The sequence below is a fragment of the Passer domesticus genome, assembly GCF_036417665.1.
Source record: "Passer domesticus isolate bPasDom1 chromosome 8 unlocalized genomic scaffold, bPasDom1.hap1 SUPER_8_unloc_1, whole genome shotgun sequence".
Classification (NCBI taxonomy): Eukaryota; Metazoa; Chordata; class Aves; order Passeriformes; family Passeridae; genus Passer; species Passer domesticus.
In genome coordinates this window covers 1,258,221-1,284,668 of record NW_026989900.1, presented here as the reverse complement: position 1 = coordinate 1,284,668, position 26,448 = coordinate 1,258,221, and the positions used below count along the sequence as shown (strand labels likewise).

General features: G+C 48.8%; 3 protein-coding genes and 4 long non-coding RNA genes across 8 annotated transcripts in view; all 7 read right to left on the bottom strand.

Moving 5' to 3' along the window:
• LOC135291591 (zinc finger protein 239-like) overlaps positions 1 to 26,448 on the bottom strand; it is a 208,789-nt gene that overhangs the window by 108,777 nt on the left and 73,564 nt on the right. The window lies entirely within an intron of this gene.
• LOC135291570 (zinc finger and SCAN domain-containing protein 2-like) overlaps positions 1 to 26,448 on the bottom strand; it is a gene marked incomplete at its 5' end in the record, with an annotated part of 173,284 nt that overhangs the window by 94,591 nt on the left and 52,245 nt on the right. The window lies entirely within an intron of this gene.
• Positions 5,039 to 5,938, bottom strand: LOC135291623 (uncharacterized). Its single transcript, XR_010354391.1, has 3 exons — positions 5,802 to 5,938; positions 5,483 to 5,690; positions 5,039 to 5,166 (listed from the first exon to the last, which is right to left on the bottom strand). It is a non-coding gene; the product is annotated as an uncharacterized LOC135291623 (long non-coding RNA).
• On the bottom strand, positions 8,273 to 16,651 carry LOC135291601 (probable inactive protein kinase DDB_G0270444). Of its 2 annotated transcripts, none has more exons than XM_064405881.1 (3): positions 16,373 to 16,651; positions 8,752 to 8,959; positions 8,273 to 8,435 (listed from the first exon to the last, which is right to left on the bottom strand). In XM_064405881.1, exons 1-2 carry the CDS (start codon positions 16,394 to 16,396, stop codon positions 8,756 to 8,758), a joined length of 228 nt encoding a protein of 75 aa, XP_064261951.1. In that variant the 5' UTR covers positions 16,397 to 16,651; the 3' UTR covers positions 8,273 to 8,435; positions 8,752 to 8,755. The 2 variants fall into 2 exon arrangements, 1 of the variants encoding a protein (XP_064261951.1); XR_010354369.1 differs by lacking the exons at positions 8,273 to 8,435; positions 8,752 to 8,959 and adding exons at positions 15,558 to 15,759; positions 16,077 to 16,260 and having other exon boundaries at positions 16,373 to 16,646.
• On the bottom strand, positions 10,208 to 11,214 carry LOC135291605 (uncharacterized). Its single transcript, XR_010354373.1, has 3 exons — positions 11,064 to 11,214; positions 10,768 to 10,951; positions 10,208 to 10,453 (listed from the first exon to the last, which is right to left on the bottom strand). It is a non-coding gene; the product is annotated as an uncharacterized LOC135291605 (long non-coding RNA).
• Positions 12,214 to 13,220, bottom strand: LOC135291606 (uncharacterized). The gene is made up of 3 exons (XR_010354374.1): positions 13,070 to 13,220; positions 12,774 to 12,957; positions 12,214 to 12,459 (listed from the first exon to the last, which is right to left on the bottom strand). It is a non-coding gene; the product is annotated as an uncharacterized LOC135291606 (long non-coding RNA).
• On the bottom strand, positions 21,915 to 22,900 carry LOC135291609 (uncharacterized). The gene is made up of 3 exons (XR_010354376.1): positions 22,759 to 22,900; positions 22,433 to 22,646; positions 21,915 to 22,115 (listed from the first exon to the last, which is right to left on the bottom strand). It is a non-coding gene; the product is annotated as an uncharacterized LOC135291609 (long non-coding RNA).

Below are 26,448 nucleotides of genomic sequence, written 5' to 3'. Positions count from 1 at the left end.
AAATGTACAAAATTAATAACAGTGGAGGGGAAGATGGTGGGACACTGGTTCTGTTCTAACTGGTGATTTATTTTTCTTCTTTTCTGTCATGCTGACCCAGATTTTTCTGTTTGAAAGGAAGCTTGGCACAATGTCCATTGTCTTCTCCATTCGTGAAACAACAAGCAGAGTCTGGGCAGGCTGATATGCAGAGCACAACCTGAAAATATACTAGTGATCCTGAGCCTGGGGGATGCAGCTAAACCCAGCCAAAAGCAATTTCTGGAAAGCTGATCCTGGTTTACATTATCTTGAGTTTGGCTTTGCCAACTTCCCCAGTCATTTCTAAAAAAGCAAACAAAAACTCAAACCAAAACAGACAAAAACCCAAACAAACAAACACACAAACAAACCCACGCAAACCAATCAAACAACTAGATAAAAAACCCCAAATAAAACCAAAGGGAATGAGGAGTTAGTATTAGTTGTGAGAATAGCACAGCAGGCAAATGGCTGCTTCCCACAGGATCACCATCAAAAGCCACATAGAACAGCTGCTCCAAAATATACCCAACAGGAGAAAAAGAAAAGTGATGCATGGCAACTTTGGGGGCAGCTCCACATTCAGGTGAAGGATGAGCACGCAGTGGTACAGATCCAGCACTGCCCACCCTCCAGGCTGCTGTTTGCTCCTGATGAAAAACCCTTGCAGGACTGTGGTCCCTCTCAGTGCAGTGTCAGTCACTCCCAGAACTCTCAGCTGATCCACTGGCATTTCCAGAGTGACATTCAGGCACAATCCTACTGCCTGCTGAGCATCTGTGGAAGATCCTGAGCATCTTCATGCCTACCAGCACAAAACAGCTCAGTATTTCTCTGAACTGGTTTTCATGAGAGGTTTCCATATCCCTGTGAGATCTGTTCATCCCTCAACATGTATGACTTGATGTACAATGATGCATTTGGGTTCCTTCCTTCCTCCTGTGTGCCAGTGAGAAACCATCCATGTGACTGGAGGATATTGTGTGCAGGGAAATTGATTCCTGGCTTGCCATTTTGCTTCACTGTCACTCAGCTGAATGTGGTCCTTATCTAAGAAAGACTTAGAACTTGCAACAAGTGATAAATTAACCTGCTCCACTCTCCTTAGCATGGGTATGATGAGTGTTAAGGAAAGCAGCGAGCGCTTGCCAGGATGGGAGCTTGTTCTTTGCCAGGGAGGAGGGAGAAAATCTTGCTTGGAGTAAAGAAAGCAACTCTGCTTCCCCAGGAAGAGAAGCAATTAAACATGTGAGTGCTGCATGGGATGATTTGCACAAGGATTGTCTACTATGCAGGAATGTTCCCAATAAACCATGCTTCTCCTGACCTTCATTTTTCTGGGTTTCCACCACATGATAGAAGAGACTCTCAATGAAAAAAAGCAAAACAACTTGTGGGGAGACGTTTTTTCCTTTCTTCAGGCTTCCTCTTTCTTTTGTTCCCTCCAGAGCTCTCACTTCATTTCTGTTGTTTGGAGCACGTGCTTCCCTCTTTCCTGATGCCCTGGGCTTCTTTTGGTTCTGGGTATCCTGGACAGTCTTAATTGCAGATTTTTTCCCCTTCATCTACTTCTGACCTCCAGCCCTGGGAACCTGGAGCAAGTGGAAACTACACCTTGGCAATATGCTGCCTGTGCCTGAAGCAAATGCAAGGAGAACTGGGGTGTGAAAAATAAAATTTGTTTATTACAGAAGAATAGCAGCAAAAATACAGAACATATTTACATTGTAAGAATATTTGTAACAACAACAATCGATAGAACATATATACAGAAAAACCTATCTAACAAAAAATATATGAAACGTATTTACAGAAGACAAAAAGCCCTAAAACCTATATCCTAAAGTCAACATCAAAGTGTAAAACGTATGTACAAAAAGGTGGCATCTCACTCCATGATGTCCATCACACCTGGAAGAAAAGCAAATGCCACGGTCAGTCCAGTCAGGCACAGAGGGCTCTTGCATGTGCCCCCAGGCTGGCACAGCTGGCACAGCAGCAGGACTCTGCTAGCAGAACTGAGCCTGGCTGGCTCTGGGACGGAGCTTGTGTGGAGCAAAGCAGGCACAGGACAGGCTGTGGATGGCCACCAGAATCCAGTGCCCTGGGTACAATGTCCCTGAGCAGGGAGCACCCAGCCCAGCCCCAGCCTGGCAGCAGAAGACCCACTCTGCCTGTCCTGCTGCTGGCATTGCTCTTCATGCCAAGATCAGGGCCTCTTCCTCACCTTTTTAATCAATGTCCATGTCCTCAATGGACTCTTCCATATCCAATTCCATCTCCTCTTCCACAACCACCTCCACCTCCATCTCCTCTTCTCCAGTGTCTGCTCCCTCCGTCTCCATGTCCTCCTCTCTATCAATATCTATATCCACCTCCATCTCCTCTTCTCCATCTGGGACAGCCTGCAGAGGTAGCAAAACCTCAGAGTGGGCTCCCTGTCCCACTCCATCCCCACAGAGCTCCAGCCCACCCGGGCAGGTGGGGGTGTCCACCTCCATGGAATGGCACCATACCTTCCCCAGAACAAATGGGAGCATCCTGCAAGGCTGGATGATGAAATCCAGGCACTAATTCAGGACTGAGGAAAGGTGACAAGCAGAGTGGGCAGGAGCAGGGTGAAGAGCATGCGAACACAGCGGCCAAGGGTTGTGTTGTGCCCTTTGCTGGGCGCCGGACGTTCCAGCTGGAGCGTGGGCTGTGACATCACAGTTCCCAGGCTCCATCTGAAGTGGACACTGGAGACCATGGAATGATGGAGTCCCTGAACGGTTGGGCTTGCAAGGGAGCCTGAAGAACAACATCTTGTTCCCAGCTGAGCAGTCTTCCCCCAGAGCATGCTGCTCAGAGCCCTGTTGCCAAGGATGGGGCATGCACAGCCTCTGTGCACAGCCTGGGCCAGTGCCCCACCACCCCCAGTGGGAAAGAGCAGCTTCCTTAGATGCAGCTTCAATCAACCTGCTGCAGTTGAAAGCCATCCCCCCTTGTCCTGTCAGCACAGGCCCTGCTGAACACTCTGTCCCCTTCTTTCCTGCGGGACCCTTCCAGTCCTGCACAGCCACAGTGAGGCCTCCCAGTGTCTCCTCTGTCCAGGCTGAGCATCCCCAGCCCCACTTGCCCAGCAGTCTGTCACATCAGGGCGAGTCCAGGCTGAAGGGTAGCAAATAGCATCAGGAACTGAGAGATGCAAGCTTTAGACACTGGTTTGCCTCTAAATGTACAAAATTAATAACAGTGGAGGGGAAGATGGTGGGACACTGGTTCTGTTCTAACTGGTGATTTATTTTTCTTCTTTTCTGTCATGCTGACCCAGATTTTTCTGTTTGAAAGGAAGCTTGGCACAATGTCCATTGTCTTCTCCATTCGTGAAACAACAAGCAGAGTCTGGGCAGGCTGATATGCAGAGCACAACCTGAAAATATACTAGTGATCCTGAGCCTGGGGGATGCAGCTAAACCCAGCCAAAAGCAATTTCTGGAAAGCTGATCCTGGTTTACATTATCTTGAGTTTGGCTTTGCCAACTTCCCCAGTCATTTCTAAAAAAGCAAACAAAAACTCAAACCAAAACAGACAAAAACCCAAACAAACAAACACACAAACAAACCCACGCAAACCAATCAAACAACTAGATAAAAAACCCCAAATAAAACCAAAGGGAATGAGGAGTTAGTATTAGTTGTGAGAATAGCACAGCAGGCAAATGGCTGCTTCCCACAGGATCACCATCAAAAGCCACATAGAACAGCTGCTCCAAAATATACCCAACAGGAGAAAAAGAAAAGTGATGCATGGCAACTTTGGGGGCAGCTCCACATTCAGGTGAAGGATGAGCACGCAGTGGTACAGATCCAGCACTGCCCACCCTCCAGGCTGCTGTTTGCTCCTGATGAAAAACCCTTGCAGGACTGTGGTCCCTCTCAGTGCAGTGTCAGTCACTCCCAGAACTCTCAGCTGATCCACTGGCATTTCCAGAGTGACATTCAGGCACAATCCTACTGCCTGCTGAGCATCTGTGGAAGATCCTGAGCATCTTCATGCCTACCAGCACAAAACAGCTCAGTATTTCTCTGAACTGGTTTTCATGAGAGGTTTCCATATCCCTGTGAGATCTGTTCATCCCTCAACATGTATGACTTGATGTACAATGATGCATTTGGGTTCCTTCCTTCCTCCTGTGTGCCAGTGAGAAACCATCCATGTGACTGGAGGATATTGTGTGCAGGGAAATTGATTCCTGGCTTGCCATTTTGCTTCACTGTCACTCAGCTGAATGTGGTCCTTATCTAAGAAAGACTTAGAACTTGCAACAAGTGATAAATTAACCTGCTCCACTCTCCTTAGCATGGGTATGATGAGTGTTAAGGAAAGCAGCGAGCGCTTGCCAGGATGGGAGCTTGTTCTTTGCCAGGGAGGAGGGAGAAAATCTTGCTTGGAGTAAAGAAAGCAACTCTGCTTCCCCAGGAAGAGAAGCAATTAAACATGTGAGTGCTGCATGGGATGATTTGCACAAGGATTGTCTACTATGCAGGAATGTTCCCAATAAACCATGCTTCTCCTGACCTTCATTTTTCTGGGTTTCCACCACATGATAGAAGAGACTCTCAATGAAAAAAAGCAAAACAACTTGTGGGGAGACGTTTTTTCCTTTCTTCAGGCTTCCTCTTTCTTTTGTTCCCTCCAGAGCTCTCACTTCATTTCTGTTGTTTGGAGCACGTGCTTCCCTCTTTCCTGATGCCCTGGGCTTCTTTTGGTTCTGGGTATCCTGGACAGTCTTAATTGCAGATTTTTTCCCCTTCATCTACTTCTGACCTCCAGCCCTGGGAACCTGGAGCAAGTGGAAACTACACCTTGGCAATATGCTGCCTGTGCCTGAAGCAAATGCAAGGAGAACTGGGGTGTGAAAAATAAAATTTGTTTATTACAGAAGAATAGCAGCAAAAATACAGAACATATTTACATTGTAAGAATATTTGTAACAACAACAATCGATAGAACATATATACAGAAAAACCTATCTAACAAAAAATATATGAAACGTATTTACAGAAGACAAAAAGCCCTAAAACCTATATCCTAAAGTCAACATCAAAGTGTAAAACGTATGTACAAAAAGTTGGCATCTCTCTCCATGATGTCCATCGCACCTGGAAGAAAAGCAAATGCCACGGTCAGTCCAGTCAGGCACAGAGGGCTCTTGCATGTGCCCCCTGGCTGGCACAGCTGGCCCAGCAGCAGGACTCTGCTACCAGAACTGAGCCTGGCTGGCTCTGGCATGGAGCTTGTGTGGAGCAAACCAGGCACAGGACAGGCTGTGGATGGCCACCAGAATCCAGTGCCCTGGGTACAATGTCCCTGAGCAGGGAGCACCCAGCCCAGCCCCAGCCTGGCAGCAGGAGACCCACTCTGCCTGTCCTGCTGCTGGCATTGCTCTTCATGCCAAGATCAGGGCCTCTTCCTCACCTTTTTAATCAATATCCATGTCCTCAATGGACTCTTCTATATCCACATCCATCTCTTCTTCCTCATCCACATACACGTCCATCTCTTCTTCCTCCTCCACATCCACATCCATCTCTTCCTCTCCAGCGTCTTCTCCGTCTATTTCCATCTCCTCCTCCGTATCAATCTTGGTATCTACCTCCATCTCCTCCTCTCTGTCTGGGACAGCCTGCAGAGGTAGCAAAACCTCAGAGGGGGCTCCCTGTCCCACTCCATCCCCACAGAGCTCCAGCCCACCCGGGCAGGTGGGGGTGTCCACCTCCATGGAATGGCACCATACCTTCATCAGGACAAATGGGAGCATCCTGCAGGGCTGGATGATGAAATCCAGGCATTAAGGATCTTTAAGGACTGAGGAAAGGTGACAAGCAGAGTGGGCAGGAGCAGGGTGAAGAGCGTGCAAACACAACGGCCAAGGATTGTGTTGTGCCCTTTGCTGGGCGCTGGACGTTCCAGCTGGAGCGTGGGCTGTGACATCATAGTTCCCAGGCTCCATCTGAAGCGGACAGTAGAGACCATGGAATGATGGAGTCCCTGAATGGTTGGGCTTGCAAGGGGCCTGAAGAACAACATCTTGTTCCCAGCTGAGCAGTCTTCCCCCAGAGCGTGCTGCTCAGAGCCCTGTTGCCAAGGATGGGGCATGCACAGCCTCTGTGCACAGCCTGGGCCAGTGCCCCACCACCCCCAGTGGAAAAAAGCAGCTTCCTTAGATGCAGCTTCAATCAACCTGCTGCAGTTGAAAGCCATCCCCCCTTGTCCTGTCAGCACAGGCCCTGCTGAACACTCTGTCCCCTTCTTTCCTGCGGGACCCTTCCACTCCTGCACAGCCACAGTGAGGCCTCCCAGTGTCTCCTCTCTCCAGGCTGAGCATCCCCAGCCCCACTTGCCCAGCAGTCAGTCACATCAGGGCGAGTCCAGGCTGCAGGGTAGCAAATAGCATCAGGAACTGAGAGATGCAAGCTTTAGACACTGGTTTGCCTCTAAATGTACAAAATTAATAACAGTGGAGGGGAAGATGGTGGGACACTGGTTCTGTTCTAACTGGTGATTTATTTTTCTTCTTTTCTGTCATGCTGACCCAGATTTTTCTGTTTGAAAGGAAGCTTGGCACAATGTCCATTGTCTTCTCCATTCGTGAAACAACAAGCAGAGTCTGGGCAGGCTGATATGCAGAGCACAACCTGAAAATATACTAGTGATCCTGAGCCTGGGGGATGCAGCTAAACCCAGCCAAAAGCAATTTCTGGAAAGCTGATCCTGGTTTACATTATCTTGAGTTTGGCTTTGCCAACTTCCCCAGTCATTTCTAAAAAAGCAAACAAAAACTCAAACCAAAACAGACAAAAACCCAAACAAACAAACACACAAACAAACCCACGCAAACCAATCAAACAACTAGATAAAAAACCCCAAATAAAACCAAAGGGAATGAGGAGTTAGTATTAGTTGTGAGAATAGCACAGCAGGCAAATGGCTGCTTCCCACAGGATCACCATCAAAAGCCACATAGAACAGCTGCTCCAAAATATACCCAACAGGAGAAAAAGAAAAGTGATGCATGGCAACTTTGGGGGCAGCTCCACATTCAGGTGAAGGATGAGCACGCAGTGGTACAGATCCAGCACTGCCCACCCTCCAGGCTGCTGTTTGCTCCTGATGAAAAACCCTTGCAGGACTGTGGTCCCTCTCAGTGCAGTGTCAGTCACTCCCAGAACTCTCAGCTGATCCACTGGCATTTCCAGAGTGACATTCAGGCACAATCCTACTGCCTGCTGAGCATCTGTGGAAGATCCTGAGCATCTTCATGCCTACCAGCACAAAACAGCTCAGTATTTCTCTGAACTGGTTTTCATGAGAGGTTTCCATATCCCTGTGAGATCTGTTCATCCCTCAACATGTATGACTTGATGTACAATGATGCATTTGGGTTCCTTCCTTCCTCCTGTGTGCCAGTGAGAAACCATCCATGTGACTGGAGGATATTGTGTGCAGGGAAATTGATTCCTGGCTTGCCATTTTGCTTCACTGTCACTCAGCTGAATGTGGTCCTTATCTAAGAAAGACTTAGAACTTGCAACAAGTGATAAATTAACCTGCTCCACTCTCCTTAGCATGGGTATGATGAGTGTTAAGGAAAGCAGCGAGCGCTTGCCAGGATGGGAGCTTGTTCTTTGCCAGGGAGGAGGGAGAAAATCTTGCTTGGAGTAAAGAAAGCAACTCTGCTTCCCCAGGAAGAGAAGCAATTAAACATGTGAGTGCTGCATGGGATGATTTGCACAAGGATTGTCTACTATGCAGGAATGTTCCCAATAAACCATGCTTCTCCTGACCTTCATTTTTCTGGGTTTCCACCACATGATAGAAGAGACTCTCAATGAAAAAAAGCAAAACAACTTGTGGGGAGACGTTTTTTCCTTTCTTCAGGCTTCCTCTTTCTTTTGTTCCCTCCAGAGCTCTCACTTCATTTCTGTTGTTTGGAGCACGTGCTTCCCTCTTTCCTGATGCCCTGGGCTTCTTTTGGTTCTGGGTATCCTGGACAGTCTTAATTGCAGATTTTTTCCCCTTCATCTACTTCTGACCTCCAGCCCTGGGAACCTGGAGCAAGTGGAAACTACACCTTGGCAATATGCTGCCTGTGCCTGAAGCAAATGCAAGGAGAACTGGGGTGTGAAAAATAAAATTTGTTTATTACAGAAGAATAGCAGCAAAAATACAGAACATATTTACATTGTAAGAATATTTGTAACAACAACAATCGATAGAACATATATACAGAAAAACCTATCTAACAAAAAATATATGAAACGTATTTACAGAAGACAAAAAGCCCTAAAACCTATATCCTAAAGTCAACATCAAAGTGTAAAACGTATGTACAAAAAGTTGGCATCTCTCTCCATGATGTCCATCGCACCTGGAAGAAAAGCAAATGCCACGGTCAGTCCAGTCAGGCACAGAGGGCTCTTGCATGTGCCCCCTGGCTGGCACAGCTGGCCCAGCAGCAGGACTCTGCTACCAGAACTGAGCCTGGCTGGCTCTGGCATGGAGCTTGTGTGGAGCAAACCAGGCACAGGACAGGCTGTGGATGGCCACCAGAATCCAGTGCCCTGGGTACAATGTCCCTGAGCAGGGAGCACCCAGCCCAGCCCCAGCCTGGCAGCAGGAGACCCACTCTGCCTGTCCTGCTGCTGGCATTGCTCTTCATGCCAAGATCAGGGCCTCTTCCTCACCTTTTTAATCAATATCCATGTCCTCAATGGACTCTTCTATATCCACATCCATCTCTTCTTCCTCATCCACATACACGTCCATCTCTTCTTCCTCCTCCACATCCACATCCATCTCTTCCTCTCCAGCGTCTTCTCCGTCTATTTCCATCTCCTCCTCCGTATCAATCTTGGTATCTACCTCCATCTCCTCCTCTCTGTCTGGGACAGCCTGCAGAGGTAGCAAAACCTCAGAGGGGGCTCCCTGTCCCACTCCATCCCCACAGAGCTCCAGCCCACCCGGGCAGGTGGGGGTGTCCACCTCCATGGAATGGCACCATACCTTCATCAGGACAAATGGGAGCATCCTGCAGGGCTGGATGATGAAATCCAGGCATTAAGGATCTTTAAGGACTGAGGAAAGGTGACAAGCAGAGTGGGCAGGAGCAGGGTGAAGAGCGTGCAAACACAACGGCCAAGGATTGTGTTGTGCCCTTTGCTGGGCGCTGGACGTTCCAGCTGGAGCGTGGGCTGTGACATCATAGTTCCCAGGCTCCATCTGAAGCGGACAGTAGAGACCATGGAATGATGGAGTCCCTGAATGGTTGGGCTTGCAAGGGGCCTGAAGAACAACATCTTGTTCCCAGCTGAGCAGTCTTCCCCCAGAGCGTGCTGCTCAGAGCCCTGTTGCCAAGGATGGGGCATGCACAGCCTCTGTGCACAGCCTGGGCCAGTGCCCCACCACCCCCAGTGGAAAAAAGCAGCTTCCTTAGATGCAGCTTCAATCAACCTGCTGCAGTTGAAAGCCATCCCCCCTTGTCCTGTCACCACAGGCCCTGCTGAACACTCTGTCCCCTTCTTTCCTGCGGGACCCTTCCACTCCTGCACAGCCACAGTGAGGCCTCCCAGTGTCTCCTCTGTCCAGGCTGAGCATCCCCAGCCCCACTTGCCCAGCAGTCAGTCACATCAGGGCGAGTCAAGGCTGCAGGGTAGCAAATAGCATCAGGAACTGAGAGATGCAAGCTTTAGACCCAGGTTTGCCTCTAAATGTACAAAATTAATAACAGCGGAGGGAAAGATGGTGGGACAGTGGTTCTCTTCTAACTGGTGATTTTTTTTTTCTTCTTTTCTGTCATGCTGCCCCAGAATTTTCTGTTTGAAAGGAAGCCTGGCACAATGTCCATTCTCTTCTCCATTTGTGAAAGACCAAGCGGACCTTTTTTCATTTCTTCAGGCCTCCTTCTCTCTTTTGTTCCCTCCAGAGCACTCACTTCATTTCTGCTGTTGTTTGGAGTGCGTGCTTCCCTCTTTCCTGATCCCCTGGGCTTCTTTTTTCTCTGGCTGTCATGGACACTCTTAATTGTGGATTTTTATCCCTTCATCTACTTCTGACCTCCAACCCTGGGAACCTGGAGCAAGTGGAAACTACACCTTGGCAATATGCTGCCTGTGTCTGAACCAAAAGCAAGGAGAACTGGAGTGTGAAAAATAAAATTTGTTTATTATAGATGAACAGCAGCAAAAATACAGAACTTATTTACATTGCAAGAATATTTGCAACAACAACAATCAATAGAACATATATACAGAAAAACCTACCTAGGAAAACTATGGGAAACTTATTTACAGAAGTCAAAAATAGCCCTACAATCGATATTCTAAAGAAAAACAACAAACTGTAGAACATATATACAAAAGGGTGGTGTCTCTGTGATGTCCATCGCACCTGGAAGAAAAGCAAATGCCACGGTCACTCCAGTCAGGCACAGAGGGCTCTTGCATGTGCCCCCAGGCTGGCACATGCTGGCCCAGCAGCAGGACTCTGCTACCAGAACTGAGCCTGGCTGGCTCTGGGATGGAGCTTGTGTGGAGCAAGCAGGCACAGGACAGGCTGTGGATGGCCACCAGAATCCAGTGCCCTGGGTACAATGTCCCTGAGCAGGGAGCACCCAGCCCAGCCCCAGCCTGGCAGCAGGAGACCCACTCTGCCTGTCCTGCTGCTGGCAGGTCTTCATGCCAAGATCATGGCCTCTTCCTCACTTTCTTAATCAATGTCCATGTCCTCAATGGACTCTTCCATATCCAATTCCATCTCCTCTTCCACCTTCACCTCCACCTCCACCTCCATCTCCTCCTCCCCAGTGTCTTCTCCCTCCGTCTCCATGTCCTCCTCTCTATCAATCTCTATATCCACCTCCATCTCCTCTTCTCCATCTGGGACAGCCTGCAGAGGTAGCAAAACCTCAGAGTGGGGTCCCTGTCCCACTCCATGGCCACAGAGCTCCAGCCCACCCGGGCAGGTGGGGAGTGTCCACCTTCATGGAATGGCACCATACCTTCCCCAGAACAAAGGGGAGCATCCTGCAGGGCTGGATGAAATCCAGGCACTCAGGAGCTGTCAGGAATGATGGGGTTATCGGGGGGATAAGAAGAGTGAAAGGCGAGGGGAGGAGCAAGGTGCAGAGCGTGTCAACACAGCGGCCAAGTGTTGTGTTGTGCCCTTTGCTGGGCGCTGGACGTTCCAGCCGGAGCATGGGCTGTGACATCATAGTTCCCAGGCTCCATCTGAAGTGGACAGTGGAGACCGTGGAATGATGGAGTCCCTGAACGGTTGGGCTTGCAAGGGAGCCTGAAGAACAACATCTTGTTCCCAGCTGAGCAGTCTTCCCCCAGAGCGTGCTGCTCAGAGCCCTGTTGCCAAGGATGGGGCATGCACAGCCTCTGTGCACAGCCTGGGCCAGTGCCCCACCACCCCCAGTGGAAAAGAGCAGCTTCCTTAGATGCAGCTTCAATCAACCTGCTGCAGTTGAAAGCCATCCCCCCTTGTCCTGTCAGCACAGGCCCTGCTGAACACTCTGTCTCCTTCTTTCCTGCGGGACCCTTCCAGTCCTGCACAGCCACAGGGAGGTCTCCCAGTGTCTCCTCTGTCCAGGCTGAGCATCCCCAGCCCCACTTGCCCAGCAGGCAGTCACATCAGGGCGAGTCAAGGCTGCAGGGTAGCAAACAGCATCAGGAACTGAGAGATGCAAGATTTAGACCCAGGTTTGCCTCTAAATGTACAAAATTAATAACAGTGGAGCGGAAGATGCTGGGACACTGGTTCTGTTCTAACTGGTGATTTATTTTTCTTCTTTTCTGTCATGCTGCCCCAGAATTTTCTGTTTGAAAGGAAGCCTGGCACAATGTCCATTCTCTTCTCCATTTGTGAAAGACCAAGCGGACCTTTTTTCATTTCTTCAGGCCTCCTTCTCTCTTTTGTTCCCTCCAGAGCACTCACTTCATTTCTGCTGTTGTTTGGAGTGCGTGCTTCCCTCTTTCCTGATCCCCTGGGCTTCTTTTTTCTCTGGCTGTCATGGACACTCTTAATTGTGGATTTTTATCCCTTCATCTACTTCTGACCTCCAACCCTGGGAACCTGGAGCAAGTGGAAACTACACCTTGGCAATATGCTGCCTGTGTCTGAACCAAAAGCAAGGAGAACTGGAGTGTGAAAAATAAAATTTGTTTATTATAGATGAACAGCAGCAAAAATACAGAACTTATTTACATTGCAAGAATATTTGCAACAACAACAATCAATAGAACATATATACAGAAAAACCTACCTAGGAAAACTATGGGAAACTTATTTACAGAAGTCAAAAATAGCCCTACAATCGATATTCTAAAGAAAAACAACAAACTGTAGAACATATATACAAAAGGGTGGTGTCTCTGTGATGTCCATCGCACCTGGAAGAAAAGCAAATGCCACGGTCACTCCAGTCAGGCACAGAGGGCTCTTGCATGTGCCCCCAGGCTGGCACATGCTGGCCCAGCAGCAGGACTCTGCTACCAGAACTGAGCCTGGCTGGCTCTGGGATGGAGCTTGTGTGGAGCAAGCAGGCACAGGACAGGCTGTGGATGGCCACCAGAATCCAGTGCCCTGGGTACAATGTCCCTGAGCAGGGAGCACCCAGCCCAGCCCCAGCCTGGCAGCAGGAGACCCACTCTGCCTGTCCTGCTGCTGGCAGGTCTTCATGCCAAGATCATGGCCTCTTCCTCACTTTCTTAATCAATGTCCATGTCCTCAATGGACTCTTCCATATCCAATTCCATCTCCTCTTCCACCTTCACCTCCACCTCCACCTCCATCTCCTCCTCCCCAGTGTCTTCTCCCTCCGTCTCCATGTCCTCCTCTCTATCAATCTCTATATCCACCTCCATCTCCTCTTCTCCATCTGGGACAGCCTGCAGAGGTAGCAAAACCTCAGAGTGGGGTCCCTGTCCCACTCCATGGCCACAGAGCTCCAGCCCACCCGGGCAGGTGGGGAGTGTCCACCTTCATGGAATGGCACCATACCTTCCCCAGAACAAAGGGGAGCATCCTGCAGGGCTGGATGAAATCCAGGCACTCAGGAGCTGTCAGGAATGATGGGGTTATCGGGGGGATAAGAAGAGTGAAAGGCGAGGGGAGGAGCAAGGTGCAGAGCGTGTCAACACAGCGGCCAAGTGTTGTGTTGTGCCCTTTGCTGGGCGCTGGACGTTCCAGCCGGAGCATGGGCTGTGACATCATAGTTCCCAGGCTCCATCTGAAGTGGACAGTGGAGACCGTGGAATGATGGAGTCCCTGAACGGTTGGGCTTGCAAGGGAGCCTGAAGAACAACATCTTGTTCCCAGCTGAGCAGTCTTCCCCCAGAGCGTGCTGCTCAGAGCCCTGTTGCCAAGGATGGGGCATGCACAGCCTCTGTGCACAGCCTGGGCCAGTGCCCCACCACCCCCAGTGGAAAAGAGCAGCTTCCTTAGATGCAGCTTCAATCAACCTGCTGCAGTTGAAAGCCATCCCCCCTTGTCCTGTCAGCACAGGCCCTGCTGAACACTCTGTCTCCTTCTTTCCTGCGGGACCCTTCCAGTCCTGCACAGCCACAGGGAGGTCTCCCAGTGTCTCCTATCTCCAGGCTGAGCATCCCCAGCCCCACTTGCCCAGCAGGCAGTCACATCAGGGCGAGTCAAGGCTGCAGGGTAGCAAACAGCATCAGGAACTGAGAGATGCAAGATTTAGACCCAGGTTTGCCTCTAAATGTACAAAATTAATAACAGTGGAGCGGAAGATGCTGGGACACTGGTTCTGTTCTAACTGGTGATTTATTTTTCTTCTTTTCTGTCATGCTGACCCAGGTTTTTCTGTTTGAAAGGAAGCTTGTCAAAATGTCCATTCTCTTCTCCATTTGTGAAAGACCAAGTGGAGTCTGGGCAGGCTTATATGCAGAGCAAAACCTGAAAATATACTAGTGATCCTGAGCCTGGGGGATGCAGCTAAACCCAGCCAAAAGGAATTTCTGGAAAGCTGATCCTGGTTTACATTGTCTTGAGTTTGGCTTTGCCAACTTCACCAGTCATTTATGAAAAACCAAAAAAAACCTCAAACCAAATCAGACAAAACCCCAGTCAATCAAACAAACAAACAAACCAACCAACCAACCAACCAACCAACCAACCAACCAACCAACCAACCCATGCAGCAAACCAATCAAAGAGATAAAAAATGCCAAATAAAACTAAAGGAAATGAAGAGTTAGTACTAGTTGTGAGGATAGCACAGCAGACAAATGGCTGCTTGCCACAGGATCACCATCAAAAGCCACATAGAACAGCTGCTCCAAAATATACCCAACAGGAGAAAAAGTGATGCATGGCAACTTTGGGTCCAGCTCCACATTCAGGTGAAGGATGAGCACGCAGTGGTACAGATCCAGCATTGCCCACCCTCCAGGCTGCTGTTTGCTCCTGGTGAAATACCCTTGCAGGACTGTGGCCCCTCTCTGTGCAGTGTCAGTCACTGCCAGAGCTCTCAGCTGAGCCACTGGCATTTCCAGAGTGACATCCAGCTGCAATCCTACTGCCTGCTGAGCATCTGTGGAAGATCCTGAGCATCTTCATGCCTAGCAGCACAAAACAGCTCAGGATTTCTCTGAACTGCTTTTCAGGGGGGGTTTCCATATCCCTGTGAGATCTGTTCATCCCTCAACATGTATGACTTAATGTACAATGATGCATTTGTGTTCCTTCCTTCCTCCTGTGTGCCAGTGAGAAACCATCCATGGGAATGGAGGATGTTGTGTGCAGGGCAATGTATTCCTGGCTTGCCATTTTGCTTCACTGTCACTCAGCTGAACATGGTCCTTTTCTAAGAAGGACTTAGAACTTGCAACAAGTGATAAATTAACCTGCTCCACTCTCCTTAGCATGGGTGTGATGAGTGTTAAGGAAAGCAGCGAGCGCTTGCCAGGATGGGAGCTTGTTCTTTGTCAGGGAGGAGGGAGAAAATCTTGCTTGGAGTAAATAAAGCAACTCTGCTTCCCCAGGAAGAGAAGCAATTAAATATGTGAGTGCTGCATGGGACGATTTGCACAAGGATTGTCTACTATGGAGGAATGTTCCCAATTAACCATGCTTCTCCTGACCTTCATTTTTCTGGGTTTCCACCACATGATAGAAGAGACAATCAATGAAAAAAAAGCAAAGCAACTTGTGGGGAGACGTTTTTTCCTTTCTTCGGGCTTCCTCTTTCTTTTGTTCCCTCCAGAGCTCTCACTTCATTTCTGCTGTGGTTTGGAGCACGTGCTTCCCTCTTTCCTGATGCCCTGTGCTTCTTTTGGCTCTGGGTGTCCTGGACACTCTTAATTGTGGATTTTTTCCCCTTCATCTACTTCTGACCTCCAGCCCTGGGAACCTGGAGCAAGTGGAAACTACACCTTGGCAATATGCTGCCTGTGCCTGAAGCAAATGCAAGGAGAACTGGGGTGTGAAAAATAAAATTTGTTTATTACAGAAGAATAGCAGCAAAAATACAGAACATATTTACATTGTAAGAATATTTGTAACAACAACAATCGATAGAACATATATACAGAAAAACCTATCTAACAAAAAATATATGAAACGTATTTACAGAAGACAAAAAGCCCTAAAACCTATATCCTAAAGACAACATCAAAGTGTAAAACGTGTGTAGAAAATGGTGGCATCTCTCTCCATGATGTCCATCGCACCTGGAAGAAAAGCAAATGCCACGGTCAGTCCAGTCAGGCACAGAGGGCTCTTGCATGTGCCCCCAGGCTGGCAGACACTGGCCCAGCAGCAGGACTCTGCTACCAGGACTGAGCCTGGCTGGGTCTGGGACGGAGCTTGTGTGGAGCAAAGCAGGCACAGGACAGGCTGTGGATGGCCACCAGAATCCAGTGCCCGGGGTACAATGTCCCTGAGCAGGGAGCACCCAGCCCAGCCCCAGCCTGGCAGCAGGAGACCCACTCTGCCTGTCCTGCTGCTGGCATTGCTCTTCATGCCAAGATCATGGCCTCTTCCTTACCCTTTTAATCAATGTCCATGTCCTCAATGGACTCTTCCATATCCAATTCCATCTCCTCTTCCTCCTTCACCTCCACCTCCACCTCCATCTCCTCCTCCCCAGTGTCTTCTCCCTCCGTCTCCATGTCCTCCTCTCTATCAATCTCTATATCCACCTCCATCTCCTCTTCTCCATCTGGGACAGCCTGCAGAGGCAGCAAAACCTCAGAGTGGGCTCCCTGTCCCACTCCATGCCCACAGAGCTTCAGCCCACCCGGGCAGGTGTGGGGTGTCCTCCTTCATGGAATGGCACCATACCTTCCTCAGAACAAAGAGAAGCATCCTGCAGGGCTGGATAACAAAATCCAGGCACTAAGGACCTTTCAGGACTGAATGGGTTATCAGGGGGCAGGTGAAAAGCAGAGTGGGCAGGAGCAGGGTGAAGAGCATGTGAACACAACGAACAACAGTTGTGTTTTGCCCTTTGCTGGGCACTGGATGTTCCAGCTGGATCGTGGGCTGTGACATCACAGTTCCCAGGCTCCATCTGAAGTGGACAGTGGAGACCGTGGAATGATGGAGTCCCTGAACGGTTGGGCTTGCAAGGGAGCCTGAAGAACAACATCTTGTTCCCAGCTGAGCAGTCTTCCCCCAGAGCGTGCTGCTCAGAGCCCTGTTGCCAAGGATGGGGCATGCACAGCCTCTGTGCACAGCCTGGGCCAGTGCCCCACCACCCCCAGTGGAAAAGAGCAGCTTCCTTAGATGCAGCTTCAATCAACCTGCTGCAGTTGAAAGCCATCCCCCCTTGTCCTGTCAGCACAGGCCCTGCTGAACACTCTGTCCCCTTCTTTCCTGCGGGACCCTTCCAGTCCTGCACAGCCACAGGGAGGTCTCCCAGTGTCTCCTCTGTCCAGGCTGAGCATCCCCAGCCCCACTTGCCCAGCAGTCTGTCACATCAGGGCCAGTCAAAGCTGCAGGGTAGCAAATAGCATCAGGAACTGAGAGATGCAAGCTTTAGACCCAGGTTTGCCTCTAAATGTACAAAATTAATAACAGTGGAAAGGAAGATGGTGGGACACTGGTTCTGTTTTAACTGGTGATTTATTTTTCTTCTTTTCTGTCATGCTGACCCAGGTTTTTCTGTTTGAAAGGAAGCTTGGCACAATGTCCATTGTCTTCTCCATTTGTGAAACTCTAAGCGGAGTCTGGGCAGGCTGATATGCAGAGCAAAACCTGAAAATACACTAGTGATCCTGAGCCTGTGGGAAGCAGCTAAACCCAGCCAAAAGCAATTTCTGGAAAGCTGATCCTGGTTTACATTGTCTTGAGTTTGGCTTTGCCAACTTCACCAGTCATTTATGAAAAACCAAAGAAAAAACTCAAACCAAATCAGACAAAAACCCAAACAAACACAAACCAACCCATGCAAACTGATCCAAGAAATAGATAAAAAACGCCAAATAAAACCCAAGGGAATGAGGAGTTAGTATTAGTGGTGAGGATAGCACAGCAGGCAAATGGCTGCTTGCCACAGGATCACCATCAAAAGCCACATAGAACAGCTGCTCCAAAATATAACCAACAGGAGAAAAAGAAAAAGTGATGCATGGCAACTTTGGGGGCAGCTCCACATTCAGGTGAAGGATGAGCACGCAGTGGTACAGATCCAGCATTGCCCACCCTCCAGGCTGCTGTTTGCTCCTGATGAAAGCCCCTTGCAGGACTGTGGCCCCTCTCAGTGCAGTGTCAGTCATTCCCAGAGCTCTCAGCTGAGCCACTGGCATTTGCAGAGTGACATCCAGGCACAAACCTGCTGCCTGCTGAGCACCTGTGGAAGATCCTGAGCATCTTCATGCCTAGGACCACAAAACAGCTCAGGCTTTCTCTGAACTGGTTTTCAGGGGAGGTTTCCATATCCCTGTGAGATCTGTTCATCCCTCAAAACATCTGATTTGGTGTACAACAATGCATTTGGGTTTTTTCCTTCCTCCTGTGTGCCAGTGAGAAACCATCCATGGGAATGGAGGATGTTGTGTGCAGGGCAATGTATTCCTGGCTTGCCATTTTGTTTCACTGTCACTCAGCTGAACATGGTCCTTACCTAACAAGGACTTCAAAGAAATGGGGAGGAATTTTGGCTCCGAGAGGAGCAGAAAGCACATTTTCTACAGCACATTCCAACAGATTCCCTTTCCCTGGCAGAAAAGTGATTGCCACTCATCTTCCTGGGAAGAATGTGAAGACACATTCAGAGATCCCAGGTTCAGCTGGCCTTTGGCTTTGTCTACCTCATTTCACACATCCACTTTCAAGGGCCATTAGAAAAGCCACGTCTGCCTTGCTACCGAGAAGTTCTTCCCAGGAAAACAACCAAAAATTTGCTGTCCTGTGCTGTGGTAGAAATCTCATCACAATTGTGACTCTGTGAGCAATGACAGCCAGTGATTTTGGGGCTGTAACAGCCGAGAGTGTGGCAGAGCAGGTTTGATATTCTTTTTAGAGTCCTGAAAGCATTGTTCCTAAAACAATCTTTCTCTCCTGTCTTCTGTCATCAACTGTGGAACAGAGAAAATGGAAAGGAGTAGAGGTTTGTTTAAATTTACTTTATTTTTAAGTCTTCAAATAGTGTCAGCTCGATGCATGATACTTTAGAAATTGGATTAGTAGCACCTATTTCATCCCATCAGAGAGGTGGGATTGAAGACTTCCAACAACAGAAACACTGGATGTGCAAGAGCTCAGTTTTCCACCCCTCACACAAGTAACTTCCTGTACTATTTGAAGCAGCCTCAGCCAGATCGATTAAAATACTGCTCCAAACAACAACAGAATGAAAATGTTCCAACAAATGGGGAAAAGGAAGAAAAGTGGGCAGCAGCCCTTTCTTCAGAGCTTGTGTTGATTTTGCAAAGTTAGATGCAAACAAGGTTTGCCATATTTCTTTGCTAGAAAAATGCAGCTATTGAATAGAAATCTATCTCTGAGGCTGCTAAGTTGGGTATGATTTTAGATCTGGGAGGAGCAAAACAGGTTCCAGAGAAGCTGTGGTTGTGTCACCCTTGGAAGTGTTCAAGGCCAGGTTGGATGGGGCTTGGAGCAACCTGATCGAGGGGAAGGTGTCCTGAGTCTGGTGAGTCCATGAAAAGAAACTTTTGGTTTTCCTGACATGCTGCCTTTGCAAGGGGAGGTCACAACTACCCCACATAGTTTGAAATGCCCTGAGCAGAACCCAGCTGTGCTTTCTCACAGCTGATGAGGGATTGTCACTTGTATTTTACGGGGGATTTTGACAGGGCAGAGCAAGAGCAGCTGAATGTGTTTGACAGGCAAAGAGGGCCAGTGTGGCAGCAGCTGAATTCAATGGAGCTTTTCCTTCTGTGATCCTGTACAACCTGAGGCACTCTGGGGCTCTTGAACCTGGCAGCTGGGCAAGTCAGTCATTGGAACAATTGATAAATTAACCTGCTCCACTCTCTTGAGCATGGGTGTGATGAGCCTTAAGTAAAGCCAGGAGCACTTGCCAGGATGGGAGCTTGTTCTTTGCCAGGGAGGAGGGAGAAAATCTTGCTTGGAGTAAATAAAGCAACTCTGCTTCCCCAGGAAGATGAAAAGAGGGAATTAAACATGTGAATGCTGCATGGAATAATTTGCACAAGGCTATATCTCGGCTGCTATGCAGGAATGTTCCAATTCAACCATGATTCTCCCGACCTTTATTTTTCTGGGTTTCCACCACACGATACAAGAGACTCTCACTTGAAAAAAACAAAACACCTTGTGGGGAGACATTATTTCCTTTCTTCAGGCTGTCTCTTTCTTTTGTTCCCTCCAGAGCTCTCACTTCATTTCTGCTGTTGTTTGGAGCATGTGCTTACATCCTTGCTGATCCCCTGGGCTTCTTTTGGCTCTGGGTGTCACGGACACTATTAATGGTGGGTTTTTTCCCCTCCATCTTCTTCTGTTTCTTCATGTGGTTTACCTTCATTCACCTGTTGGAGTGATGGATTTTTCTCACCTTTTATTACTCAGTGCTTTTTCTTCATTCTCTAATACCAACTTCTCACTTGCCCTGTGGCTGTTAGGTGCCAGTTATGGAAGCATGAATTCTTTCTCTAGTGCTTGTCTCAGCTTTCTCGGGGAGCTGAGAGCTCTTTGGGGTTCAACTTGACTCACTTCAGCGCCTTCCTTGGTGCTGCCTGTGTACTTGAACACTTGAAGGGAATAAAGTCTCAGTGTGGAGATGACAGTTGTGAAACGATGGCCCTTTTGGAGAAGACAAGAATGCTATTGTCAATCTTTTCAAGGATAAATGGAGCACCTGGTTTTGGGAGAAACCGGCTCAGCTCAGCACAGAGGTGGCTGCTGCAGGTGCCCAGGTTTGGAGGGAAGGCTGCAGCTCCTGGGGATGTGTTGGTGTGGGGCTATAAGGTTTGTGCTGGGTCCCTGGAGCAGTGGGAACACCCCACAGGGAGATGCACATTAGGAAATGGGTGCAGAAAGGGCCTGAAGTGTGACCAGCTTTGGTGAAGGGTTCCATAGGAAATAATATTTTTACTGAGATTTTGGACAATTTGAGGCTCCTTCTCATGTCCTTTGCCCGATGAACATTCCCCCTTTGCAAGAGCTTGGGGAATGCAGAGCTCACACAATGAAAATCCCTGATCATTATATCTCTTTTCTGTTTTTTGGTGTTGTCATCCCAGCAGGAGTCAGAGGAAGAGAATATGTGTGACCTGCCTGGCTTTAACGTTGTGCCAGGAACAATGCCATGGGGAAGCTGGTCAGAGGAGCATCTGAGAAGTGTGTGGTACATCAGGGATGTCCTACTACTGATCTTTGCACAGAGATGAAAAAGTATCAGTTTGCATGGCCTGAATGTCTGGCTCTGGACATTCTGCATTACACAAGATGTGCTGAGCTCATCTGGCTCTGAAATATCATCTCTGCACCTTAGCCAGGAACAGCATCAGAGTTCTGAACAGATTCATCAAAATCAGTCATAACCCAGAGGCAAACCTTGGCAATACACATGTGTGGCAGCTGAGGAGACCAAATGCTTCCATTCTTGTTCTTGGAGAATGAATTCAGCAATAAAATATCCTCTCTCTTGGCATTAAAAATACTTTCGTTTCAGCTCTGCCCCAGACTATCAGTGTCAAGTATTTCACTGGGTGCTTGCGGGTAGGTTCTCCCCCTGGAGCTCTCTGCAGGTTGATGCTAATTCAAGATGTTCCCTCAGGTTCAGATGTTTTGCTGCCTAAGCAGAGTGTGCAGAACAGGGATTACAAGCACAGACATATGCTGTGCTAGAAAGTGCAAGGGACACATTTGTGCCAATGAAGGTCACACCTTGAGCTAGGAGGATCAATTGTTGTGCTCAGCAGAGTCTGGGGAGAGAGGGGGTTTCCAAAGGAAATCTTGGTCCCTGTAGGGCTGAGGCTCCCTCCAGGCTGGCTCCAGCCCCTCAGGGTGCCCAGGAGCAGGGCTTGCCCACAGCCCAGTGCTCCCTCCTTAGCCCTGGGGCTGCCCAGGGAAGAGCCATGGCTGAGGCTCTGCAGGAGCACCAGGCTCAGCCCTGCTCCAACATGGGATCCATGGGCCAGGGCACGCTGGGCTTTGCCCCTACAGCTCCCAAGTGTGTCCAGAGAAACTGCAAGGAGAGGCTCACCTCTGTCAGTGGGACCCCTCTGTGCACAGGGACCCCCACTCCTGGGGTGGCTGTGCCAGGGACGTCCAGCCCTGGGAACCTGGAGCAAGTGGAAAGCACAACTTTGCAAAATGCTGCCTGTGCCTGAAGCAAATGCAAGGAGAACTGGGGTGTGAAAAATAAATTTTTTTTATTACAGAAGAACAGCAGGAAAAATGCAGAATACATTTACATTGTAAGAATATTTGTAACAACAACAATCGATAGAACATATATACATAAAAACCTACCTAGCAAAACTATGTATTTACAGAAGTCAAAAATAGCCCTACAATCTACATTCTAAAGAACAACAACAAACTGTAGAACATATATACAAATGGGTGGTGTCTCTGTCTTTGATGTCCATCGCACCTGGAAGAAAAGCAAATGCCACGGTCAGTCCAGTCAGGCACAGAGGGCTCTTGCATGTGCCCCCAGGCTGGCACATACTGGCCCAGCAGCAGGACTCTGCTACCAGGACTGAGCCTGGCTGGGTCTGGCATGGAGCTTGTATGGAGCAAAGCAGGCACAGGAAAGGCTGTGGATGGCCACCAGAATCCAGTGCCCGGGGTACAATGTCCCTGAGCAGGGAGCACCCAGCCCAGCCCCAGCCTGGCAGCAGGAGACCCACTCTGCCTGTCCTGCTGCTGGCATTGCTCTTCATGCCAAGATCATGGCCTCTTCCTCACCTTCTTAATCAATATCTATGTCCATAATGGACTCTTCCATATCCAAATCCATCTCTTCTTCCTCATCCACATCCACACCCATCTCTTCCTCTCCAGGGTCTTCTCCGTCTATTTCCATGTCCTCCTCCATATCAATCTTTGTATCCAACTCCATCTCCTCCTCCATATCAATCTTTGTATCTACCTCCATCTCCTCCTCTCTGTCTGGGACAGCCTGCAGAGGTAACAAAACTTCAGAGTGGTGTCCCTGTCCCACTCCATGCCCACAGAGCTCCAGCCCACCCGGGCAGGTGGGGGGTGTCCACCTCCATGGAATGGCACCATACCTTCCTCAGAACAAAGGGAAGCATCCTGCAGGGCTGGATGAGGAAATCCAGGCACTCACGAGCTGTCAGGAGTGATCAGGCTATCAGGGGGATAAGAAGAGTGAAAGGCGAGGGCAGGAGCAAGGTGCAGAGTGTGTCAACACAGCGGCCAAGTGTTGTGTTGTGCCCTTTGCTGGGCGCTGGACGTTCCAGCTGGAGCGTGGGCTGTGACATCACAGTTCCCAGGATCCATCTGAAGTGGACAGTGGAGACCATGGAATGATGGAGTCCCTGCACGGTTGGGCTTGCAAGGGAGCCTGAAGAACAACATCTTGTTTCCAGCTGAGCAGTCTTCCCCCAGAGCGTGCTGCTCAGAGCCCTGTTGCCAAGGATGGGGCATGCACAGCCTCTGTGCACAGCCTGGGCCAGTGCCCCACCACCCCCAGTGGAAAAGAGCAGCTTCCCTAGATGCAGCTTCAATCAACACCCTGCAGTTGAAAGCCATCCCCCCTTGTCCTGTCACCACAGGCCCTGCTGAACACTCTGTCCCCTTCTTTCCTGCGGGACCCTTCCAGTCCTGCACAGCCACAGGGAGGCCTCCCAGTGTCTCCTCTCTCCAGGCTGAGCATCCCCAGCCCCACTTGCCCAGCAGTCAGTCACATCAGGGCGAGTCAAGGCTGAAGGGTAGCTAATAGCATCAGGAACTGAGAGATGCAAGCTTTAGACCCAGGTTTGCCTCTAAATGTACAAAATTAATAACAGTGGAGAGGAAGATGGTGGGACACTAGTTCTGTTCTAACTGGTGATTTATTTTTCTTCTTTTCTGTCATGCTGACCCAGGTTTTTCTGTTTGAAAGGAAGCTTGGCACAATGTCCATTCTCTTCTCCATTTGTGAAAGACCAAGCGGAGTCTGGGCAGGCTGATATGCAGAGCAAAACCTGAAAATATTCTAGTGATCCTGAGCCTGGGGGATGCAGCTAAACCCAGCCAAAAGCAATTTCTGGAAAGCTGATCCTGGTTTACATTATCTTGAGTTTGGCTTTGCCAACTTCACCAGTCATTTATGAAAAAGCAAACAAAAAACTCAAACCAAATCAGACAAAAACCCAAACAAACAAAGAAAGAAACCCATGCAGCAAACCAATCAAACAAATAGATAAAAAACGCCAAATAAAACCAAAGGAAATGAAGAGTTAGTATTAGTTGTGAGGAGAGCACAGCAGGCAAATGGCTGCTTGCCACAGGATCACCATCAAAAGCCACATAGAACAGCTGCTCCAAAATATAACCAACAGGAGAAAAAGAAAAAGTGATGCATGGCAACTTTGGGGGCAGCTCCACATTCAGGTGAAGGATGAGCACGCAGTGGTACAGATCCAGCATTGCCCACCCTCCAGGCTGCTGTTTGCTCCTGATGAAAGCCCCTTGCAGGACTGCGGCCCCTCTCAGTGCAGCGTCAGTCACTCCCAGAGCTCTCAGCTGAGCCACTGGCATTTCCAGAGTGACATCCAATGGGATGCCCTTTTCGTTTTGTCTCCTAATGCCACTGGGGTCCTAAACAGTATATGCCATCCCATTTTTGTTCCGTTGATATTGACTGCTTGGTTTTATTTTGTCAGCAGTTCTATTCATTATGAATTGGAATATGATGAAAAAACTAAGGAAGTTAGCACCTATAATTAGTGCACAGAGCTTAACTGATGCGGCAGTTCATTTAATGCTTGCTAGGAAAGAACTAGAAAGATTTAAGAACAAAACTGGTAAAAAAAGAAATGGGGGATTTGTAATAAGTAGTAATACATTTGTTCATTAATTAAATCAATAGCTAAATAACTATATGTTATAAAACAATAGTGAAATAGCCAAAAAAACTTCTTGTGCAGATACATATGGTTGCTGGTTTACTATAGTGCTTTGGGAATTCCATTGTAAAGTTATGCCTTGTGAAAGGAAAGTAATGAGAAGCAGCTGTAATAACAATCCTTAAACTCGCTAGAATTGCTTAGCTTGCAGAAAGTGTATAGTACTAGTAAGAATTGCTTAGCTTGCAGAAAAGTGTATAGTGTTCTGTACAGATATGCCTTATAAGGCATAAGTTCACTCAGCGTTCACAAAGAGGAAGACTAAGGGGGACTAAGCCTTCATCCCACGACCACCAGAAAGCAGAAAAAGACCCCCTAGCAACTGAATGAGCAAGTGCAGAAGACAGATCACGTCATCCCTAAACCCGGAGAAGAAGGCAATAAAAGGTGGACTCAGGGGATAGGAATTTTGTGAGCCAAAGTGGAGCAGAGACTCCGGGCCGCCCAGCGCTGTCCTTGCTTATTCTTGCTTGCAAAAATAATAAAGATAATTATTTGATCCTTAAATTCAGTGGACTTGTTTATCACACTGCCCAGACCCTAAACTGCCCCAAATGTGCCCCAGAAATGTCTCTAGGGACCCCAAAGTGGCCCCTTTTACCCTGTGCGTGAAAATAATAAAAAAATATGTCAAAAGATCTAAAAATAGCACTAAGTAGCATTAAGAAGGAGAAATAAATGGCCAATAGTGGTCAATGATTTAATGAAAGGAATTCTTTTATTTAAAACCAATGACAAATAATTTTTTGATTGCTAAAAATGTATTCAATTTTTCACATAAATATCAAAGGTAATAGAAATATACAGTAATACTAATATAAATTAAAAAACTATAATTATAATTTTATAAATTAATCAATCTTCTTTATTTTAAAAATGCATACTTTTTTATGTTTTGGGATGTCAGTCCCAGGTGGGCCATTTCAGACATGGTGAGGCTGGGGTGAGGAGCAGGTTGTCCAAAACTGGTCAGCCTGCAAGGGGCTTGTTCCTCTCCATGCCCAGATCTCCTGGGGAGACATTCAGCATCAAGATCATCTGAGGAATCGTTCTTTCACCTCTTTTCTGAACTGAAAAATAAAAACCCACAAACGTGATTAAAACCAAACATCATGCTGTCGGTGCACTTTGAAATCTCCCTCCTTAACAGAACTCCAGACTGACTCCAAGCAGCTTCACAAGCCCTGGAGGCTTGGAGGACAATTGAAGGGAGACAAAGAGCTCCTGAGGGCTTTCTGTGTTTTAATCAGCCCCACGGCGGATTTGGGACTGGGTCCAGGAGCCTCAAGCACTGAGAGAAGGATGAAGAAGCTGCTCAAGGAGTCAGAAGCAAAACTCCAAGTGCCTTGGAGCATGGCTGGGCCCCAGTGAGGGCAGGGAGTGCCAAAGGCTCCCCAGGGACTGCTGAGAGCAGATCCTTGAGGCCAGGAGTGCAGGGAGCCCAAGGCTCTGGGCAGGGAACTGCAATGCTGAGCAAGGCCTGGGCTGGCTGGGGGAAGCAGAAAGGCCAAGCCCTGAGCCCAGCCTGGGCCAGCAGGGCCTGTCCCTCATGGGTGGCTCGGGGCTCTCTGTGGGGCAGGGGGATGTGAGGGGCAGCAAGGACAAATGCCATCAACCTGCAGCCCCTGCCAGCCTGGCCAGGGAGGCCGAGGGAGAGCCAAAGTGCAGCCCCTGCCAGGAAAGTTCCTGCTGTGGGGCCTCCAGAGGCGCTGCCCGAGCCCAGGGCACAAAGGCCTGGGTGCCTGTGGCCCTGCCAGCCCTGCCCAGCCCTCGGCCATCTGTCCTGCAGGCTGTGCCCCCTGTGCGTGCTGCTCCTGTGCCCTGGCCGGCTGCACTCGCCCCTCTCGC